Below are 7,415 nucleotides of genomic sequence, written 5' to 3' on the forward strand. Positions count from 1 at the left end.
GTCGGCGGGCAGCCAATGGCACGGGCACCGGCACCGGCTAGCCGGCTGGCTGGCTCTCTGCTAGGACACAGCCAGCTCCAGGCCAGGATGTTTGAACGGGCATCCCAACCTGGGGGGAAGCCGGCTCCGGCATCCCCCCCCAACATCCCTCGACGCTGGTGGGGGGAGACCTTTTGGGCTGAGGGAGTGGCTCCATCTGCCTCACCCCGCTTGCCAGGGCCAGTGCCTGACCTGGCTTTGCCTTTCTGTTTGTGATTGCAGGCTTCGGGCCCGGTGGGATAGGAGCCGGCATCGGGGCAGGAAAGGCAGGGTACCCCACCGGGACAGGTACGCTCCCTTCCCAGGCAGCCCCATGGTGGGGGGACCGGGCACCCCGGTTGCTTTGCCGGTCCTTGGATGGGGTGTTGGGTACTGCCCTGCTGTCTGGTGGCCCCAGGGTGTCAGTGTCACCCCAGGGACAGCCTGGAGGGGTGCAGCACCTCCCAAATGAGAGGGGAGTAGATGCTGACAGGGGGGGCTTGTCCCCAGGGTCCCTGCGGGATGGGGGAGCTGAGGTGGGAATGGCCTGGGGACCTCAGCAGCGACCCCTGTCTTTCCCCAGGAGTCGGAGCACAGGCGGCAGCAGCGAAAGCAGCAGCGAAATATGGTGAGTTGCCCTGTGCAGGCAGATCATCGCCCCTGTCCCCGGCGGGGAAGCCCCTCTCCCTCCCTCCCAGGCTGGGGGGGTGCCGGCTGTGCCCCTGCATTGCCCAGCTGATGGTCCCCTTCTCCTCTGTGCAGGAGCTGGTGTCCTGCCCGGAGCTGGTGGCATCCCAGGAGTCGGCGGAGTGGTACCCGGCGTCGGTGTTGTCCCAGGAGCTGGAGGTGAGGAGATAGCTGGGCTCGGCCCTGGGGCTCGGGGAGGGCGGCCTTCCCCCGTCCCGCACCCCTGACTCTCTCCTGCCACGCCGGCAGGCGGGGGACCACCCCCTGCCCCATCTCCTGGGGTGCTCTCCCAGCCCCAGGCCCCTGCCCCGGCTCCAGCAGCTCCAGCAGCTTGCCGGAGCTTGGGGTGAGGTGCAGCCACTCTGCTGAGCCAGCGGCTTTTCCAGGTGGGAAGCAGCAAGGTGCAAAACCTCCCCCAGAGAGGCTTTTACCCCCTTGGGGGCAGCTTCCAGCAGCCTGCTGGGACAGTCGGGCTTGGGCGTAGCAAAGCCTGGTTTGCAAAAAGCAGCTTTTTCAGGGCTGGCTGGAGGGCCACCTCGCAGCGCGGCAGCCCGGCACGGAGCAGTATGTCCCCATCAAGCATGGTTTCTCCATACAAGCTGCGGTTTTGCACACCAGGCTCCAGTGGGGTGTCCGGAGAGTCAGAGTCTGTGAGGAGCCATTGCTTATTAGGGGAGGGTGATGCAGATCTCGTGTTTGCTGCTCCCCTTGTTGGGCTGTTTGGTGAGAGAAAGGTGAGTAGCAAACAACAGCTCGTTGGAACATCCAGATGAAACGCAGGAGCTGCAGGAGCTGCTGGGATTTACAACCACAGCCTTGGGGAATCTTGGGGGTACCCAAGCTCCTGGGTGGCTGGGTGGGCTCCAGACCCCTGGCTTGGGTGTCAGGAGCTGGGAATCCCAATCTTGGGTGCATCCCAGGTCCCCTGAGCAGCTGGTTTGGGAGGTGTGGAGGGCCCACCTCAAAGCTGGGTGCCCCAGAGCCTCCCGTGACACTGGGACAGACCATGTCCCCACCAGCAGCACCAGGGTGTTTTGGGAGGGGTCTGACTGCTCTGCTTCCCTCCAGGTCCAGGGGTGCTGCCCGGGGTTGGTGGCGTCCCAGGCCTTGTGCCCGGCGTTGGCGGCGTCCCTGGCTTGGTGCCCGGTGTTGGAGGTGTCCCCGGGGTTGCAGGTGACAATTCCCAGGAGCCCCGTCCCTACTGCCCAGCTCTGCGGGGGCATGGGGGCTGGTGGCTGAGTGTCCCTCTCTCCCTTGTCCCCAGGAGTTGGGGCGCCGGCAGCGGCAGCAGCAGCAAAGGCAGCTAAGTACGGTACGTGCTGCGTGGTGTGAGGAGCTCCCGGCTGCTCCCCAGGGCGCCCCACTGACCCTCGCCACCCGTGGCACTCCGGGTGCCCCTGGGCAGGGGGGTCTCCCCGGGGAACTGCTCCTGATGGCCACTATGGGGAAGCATCCGGGGACGGGATGCGCCCAGCGCGGCCCCCAGCCACTGCATCCAGGCTTGGCTTCATCCCCAGGGCAGGACCTTCTCCCTCTCTGGGGTTTGTGCAGGCTGCTTTGTGGAGGTGAACGGGTGAGGCTGAACTCACATCTTTGGACCTTGTCTGAAGTCTTGGGTTTCGTACCAAATCCGTTTTTCCAGCTGCAGACCTGACCCAGGGTCTGGTACCCGTGGGCTCAGCCTCTCAGCCTCAGTGACCACCTCCCAAAAACCTGATGGGATCCAGCAAGTGCATCCGACTTGGTCTAGCAAGACCCAGGTGCCCAGCAGGCATAGCCACCCCCAAGGGAGCTCCAGCAAGGAGGAGCCCAGCAGGGCCGAGGGGCATGGCCAAGCAGTAGGGTGGCTGGGAGCCCAGGCACAGGGAGGAGGCAGAAGTGGCCCCAAGGTCTCTTTCACAACAGCAGATTTACCATCATCACCGGGGCCTCTTGGGAGAGACGGGTCCTGGGACAAGGTGGTGGGGTGCTCTCCTCACTGTGGCACAACGATGAGAGCAGACCTATGATGAGGTCCCACCTTTCAACTGTTGCTGCAACGAGATCTAACTTCTCCCCTCTTGTTGCCTGCAGGAGCTGGTGTTGGTGTTCCTGGCATTGGCGGCGTTCCTGGTGTACCCGGCGTTCCTGGTGTTCCTGTCGTTCCCGGTGTTCCTGGTGTTCCCGGCGTCCCCGGTGTCCCTGGTGTTCCCGGAGTGCCCGGCGTTCCCGGTGTGGCTGGGGTTCCTGGTGTGGTGCCTGGTGTTGGAGGTGAGCGGATGGGCTGGCATAAGCTGATGGGGTGGTGCTGGCCTCGTTGGTCCCCTGACTCCCTTCTGTCCCCACAGTGGGTGGCCCAGAAGCTGCGGCGGCCGCGGCAAAGGCTGCAGCGAAAGCTGCGGCATTCGGTGAGTCACCGTCACCCTTTCATGGGGAGGGAGGAGGGATGCTGGCAAACGGGCAGGGTGGGGGGCACCCCGGGCACTGCGGATGGTGGGGAGGTCAGCGAGACCCCCACCTGCAGAGCTTGCCTGCTCGGCCACATCCCTGAACCTCTCTGCAGGAGCAGGGCGTGTGCCCGGTGTCGGCGTGCCTGGAGTTGGTGTGCCTGGTGTCGGTGTGCCCGGTCTGGTGCCTGGCGGGGTCATACCAGGTGAGATGGTGTCTAAGGGATGCTCAGGATGTCCTCAGTGGTGCCGGCTGAGGGGTGCCTCTGTGTCCACCATGGCCCATTGCTGCCCCTCATGCTCTCCCTCTCCCCCAGGAGTTGGAGGTCCAGCAGCCGCCGCTGCTGCCAAAGCAGCCGCCAAAGCAGCCAAGTACGGTAAGCCAGGATCTCTCCGGGGTTATCCCACGTATCCTGTCTCCTGCCACCTCCCCACCCAGGTTGCTCCCCTCATCAGGGCTGAGGCCCGGCACTGCGTGGGGTCCCTGTGGGTTGGGCCAAGGGATGAGCTCTCCATGGGGCTGAGCATGGGATGAGGTCCTGGCTGTGTCAGGGGGTGCTCTCCCGAGAGCTGGTCTGCATGGAGGCTCCTAGGTCCACCATCCCTACACCTTCTTATGCATTAGTCCATCCACCCTCCCTTCTACCCACCCATCCACCCCATCAGCCAGCCACCTCAGTATACATCTGTCTGTCCATCAGCGCCTCCATCCATTCATCCATCCATCCAGCTATGCCACATCCATCCATCCATCCATGCATCCCACCACCCATCCAACTACTCCACATCCATCCACGTATCCATCCAGCCCACTATCCACCCATCCATCCACCCCACCATCTACCTATCCACTCCACATCCATCCATCCCACCACCCATCCAACCACTCTGCATCCATCTACGTATCCATCCACCCCACTATCCACCTATCCACTCTGCATCCACCCATCCATCCACCCATCCACCCCAGCACCTGCCCGCCCCACTGTTTAGCCACCCGCCCACACCCATCCATCCCACCACCCAGCCACCCACCCCAGCCTCCCATGTCTTTTCAGCTGGCTCCTTCCACCACCTCTCTTCCTGAGCTGAAGCCCCAGTCTTTCCCTCTCTCCTTGCAGGAGCAGGTGGCCTGGTTCCTGGCGTGGGTGGCCTGGCTCCTGGTGTAGGTGGTCTAGCTCCCGGTGTGGGTGGCCTTGCTCCTGGTGTAGGTGGTCTGGCTCCTGGAGTGGGTGGCCTGGCCCCCGGCGTTGCAGGTGTCCCAGGTGAGGAGGAGGAAGGCAGGGGGTGGCGGCAGCCTGGTTGGTGTGGTGGGAGGTCTGGGGCAGGACAGGGGTAAGGAGGACCTCGGTGGTCTCCATCAACTCATGGCCATCCCTTGGGGGATGCAGACAAGGTGGGAGGGATGGGCTCTGCCCAGCATTCCTGGAGAGGACCCCCCCTGGGAACACTGACCCCCCTCTTGCTGTCTCTGCTTAGGGGTCGGAGCTCCGGCCGCAGCAGCAAAAGCAGCAGCGAAGGCAGCCAAATTCGGTGAGTCAGCTTGGAGAAGCCCATCACTCACAGCCAGCCCACGGCAGGCAGCCCTACCTGCCCAGTGGGCATCTGGGGTCTCCCCATGAGCCCTGACATGGCACAGAGGGGCCCAGGGGGAGCTGGGGAGCTTCGGGGGTGGGCGCCCTGTGCCGGGCACATCGTCCCACAGGAGCAGGGGGATCACATGGGGATCACCCCCACGCTGCCTCACCCTCTCTTTGCAGGTGCCGGTGTTGGAGGGGTGCCAGGCGGGGTGCCCGGCGTTGCCGGAGTGCCAGGAGTGACGCCCGGTGTCGGTGTCGTGCCCGGGTTGGTGCCGGGCGTGGGGGTACCCGGTACCGGCATCCTCCCCGGGGCAGGTACGTGCTTCATCACACCCCAGCCAGGGCCCTGCTTGGGGACAGCGGTGGCCAAGGATGCTAAAAGCTACTGAGCCACGTGGAGGGGTTGCAGAGAGGGATGTGGGCCGGATGGGGGATGGTGGCATACAGGAGGGGTGCAGGGGTGACTGTCCTAACCACGGTATCCTCATTGCTTTGCAGGCATCCCCCAAGTAGGGGTGCAGCCTGGTGCTAAACCTCCCAAATTCGGTACGTATCTCTGCCACCCTGCCCCAGGTCCACCTCGGACCATCACCGGGCACCCTCCTTGTGTGGCCATCAGGGTGCTGGCTTCGCTTTGTGTCCCCTGTGTACCCCTGGTGTCCCAGGGGAGGGTGGCCCTGGTGTGGGAGGTGGCATGCTGTCACTCATGGGTGCAAAGTGCCACCCATGCCCCCTCCTCTGGACTCACTGGGGACATTTTTCTCCTGCTCTGCATTGCCTGCAGCAATGCGGCATGCAGGGGGTGAGCCCCCTCCAGGTCTTCTTGCTCTCGGTGCTGTGAGATGGGTGCTGGGGACACCCCGAATGGGTGTCAGGGCCACCCCAGCGGGTTGAGAAGTGGCTGGGGGTGCCCTGAGCTGTGGGTGCTGGGCTGTGGGGGGACAGGAGTTAATGGTCTCTCTCCGACAGGTGTTCCTGGGGTTGGAGTCCCAGGGGTCGGCGGCGTCCCAGGTAGGTGCTGGCAGCGGGGCCAGGCAGCGGGCGGAAAGATGCTCCCCCAGAGGGATGAGGGCAGAGGGATGCTCCCCCCGAGGGGTGCGGGTAGAGGGATACTCCCCAGGGCATGGGGGAAGTGGGGCTGCCCGAGGAAGGATGGCACTCATGGGGCTGACGAGGAGCGGGTCAGACACTGCCCCGCTGTCTCTCCCCGCTGGCACTCACCTGGGTTCCCTGTCATAGGTGGCCTTGGAGTCGGTGGCCTTGGAGTCGGTGGCCTTGGAGTTGGTGGGCTTGGTGCCGGTGAGTGGTGCTGGCCCCTGGCATCGGGCCTCCCCAGGGCTGGGGTGCAGGGAGAGGAGCGGCAGCAGCATGCTGGCAGGGTGCCGAAAAGGAAAGGGGATGTACTGATGCAGGGGACACAGGGTCGTTTTTGTCCCCAATGCCATTGCCGAGCAGCATACTGAGGGCCATAGCACCGGTGTTGCCCATGCCATGGGCACAGGGGACAGTGCTGTACCATGTCCCCAACATGTCGAGATGCAGGTCCCTGCGTGGGGACCCTCTAGGCTCACAGCAGGGTCAGGCTGCAGCTCCGGGGGCAGCGAGCCCTGGTGGGGGCTGTGCTGATGCCCCTCTCTGACACAGGGATCTTGTATCCAGGAGCTGTTGGGAAACCTCCCAAGCCAGGTGAGGAACAGGGGCTGCTCTGGCTGGGGGGGCTTCAAAGGTGGCCTCCATCCCTGTCCCCACCCCGGTCCCCATCCCCATGCTGTCCCCATGCTCCCTGCCCTTGCCAGAGCTCTCCCACCCCGCAGACTTTGGTGTAGGGGGCTGCAGCCAGGTGAGTGCTGCAGTTTGGGGCTGGGGTGGGAGCGTGTCCCCTACTCCACCACGCTCATCCGCGCTTGCTGTCTTCACCCTGCTGCTGTCCCCTGCTGAGCACCCCAAAGCCAGGCAGGTGCGCTGGCAGGAACGGGGGCTCTTGCAACGGCTCCTGTCCCTGCAGTGAGACAGGGCATCCCCAGCCAGGCAGGGTTGGGGTGGCACTGCTGTCACAGGCTGTCAGCAGCTGTTGGTTTTTCCCCAGGGGCTGGAGTTCCTGGCTTTGGCGTGTCACCGATATTTCCAGGTACTGTCCCCAGCTTGGCACCTCAGCACACACCCAGGGCACATCTCGGTGCCCAGCTGGCTCATGGGGACATGCACAGCCCACGGAGCACAGGGACATGGTCACGGGCTGGGAAGGGACCCAGGGGAGCGGGCTGAGCGGGGGGGTGCTCAGATGGGGGTGCGGGGCAGAGCAATGTAGGTGCCTGCTGGGTGCTGAGGGCTTCGCTCTGCTTTCAGGTGGGGTTGCTGGCCAGCTGGGATTTGGTGGTGAGTGTCCATCCCCCGACTGGAGCAATTCTGGGGTGGGGGGTGCATAGACCCCCTGGACCCGGTGGCTCACCCCACTCTGCCTCCCCCCCCACAGGGAAGCCCCCTAAGACCTTTGGAGGAGCCCTCGGTGCCCTGGGCTTTAGAGGTGAGCGCTGCCACCAGGTGACCCACTGCCCCGCTGGGGCCAGCTCCTGCACCCCCTGCCCTTCTCCCAGGCACCCCCCAAGGGTGCAGGGGTGCAGGGGGGGCTCACCCTGTGCATCCCACACACACAGGCGGCGTGGGCTGCGCACAAGGGAAGTACTGCGGGAGGAAGCGGAAGTAA

General features: G+C 64.7%; 1 protein-coding gene across 1 annotated transcript in view; it reads left to right on the forward strand.

Moving 5' to 3' along the window:
- Nucleotides 1-7,415, forward strand: part of ELN (elastin) — a 12,855-nt gene extending 5,440 nt beyond the window's left edge. Inside the window, exons 7-24 of the mRNA XM_035900521.1 lie at nucleotides 262-327; nucleotides 602-646; nucleotides 781-864; nucleotides 1,774-1,878; nucleotides 1,970-2,017; nucleotides 2,779-2,880; nucleotides 3,248-3,322; nucleotides 3,458-3,529; nucleotides 4,253-4,396; nucleotides 4,611-4,664; nucleotides 4,892-5,026; nucleotides 5,210-5,257; nucleotides 5,681-5,722; nucleotides 5,951-6,010; nucleotides 6,798-6,839; nucleotides 7,058-7,087; nucleotides 7,185-7,235; nucleotides 7,366-7,415. Of these exons, the coding sequence (XP_035756414.1) occupies nucleotides 262-327; nucleotides 602-646; nucleotides 781-864; nucleotides 1,774-1,878; nucleotides 1,970-2,017; nucleotides 2,779-2,880; nucleotides 3,248-3,322; nucleotides 3,458-3,529; nucleotides 4,253-4,396; nucleotides 4,611-4,664; nucleotides 4,892-5,026; nucleotides 5,210-5,257; nucleotides 5,681-5,722; nucleotides 5,951-6,010; nucleotides 6,798-6,839; nucleotides 7,058-7,087; nucleotides 7,185-7,235; nucleotides 7,366-7,415 (1,253 nt within the window). The remainder of the gene's footprint in view (nucleotides 1-261; nucleotides 328-601; nucleotides 647-780; nucleotides 865-1,773; nucleotides 1,879-1,969; nucleotides 2,018-2,778; nucleotides 2,881-3,247; nucleotides 3,323-3,457; nucleotides 3,530-4,252; nucleotides 4,397-4,610; nucleotides 4,665-4,891; nucleotides 5,027-5,209; nucleotides 5,258-5,680; nucleotides 5,723-5,950; nucleotides 6,011-6,797; nucleotides 6,840-7,057; nucleotides 7,088-7,184; nucleotides 7,236-7,365) is intronic.

The sequence above is a fragment of the Egretta garzetta genome, unplaced genomic scaffold (assembly GCF_000687185.1).
Source record: "Egretta garzetta isolate BGI_Z169 unplaced genomic scaffold, ASM68718v1 scaffold108, whole genome shotgun sequence".
NCBI lineage: Eukaryota > Metazoa > Chordata > Aves > Pelecaniformes > Ardeidae > Egretta > Egretta garzetta.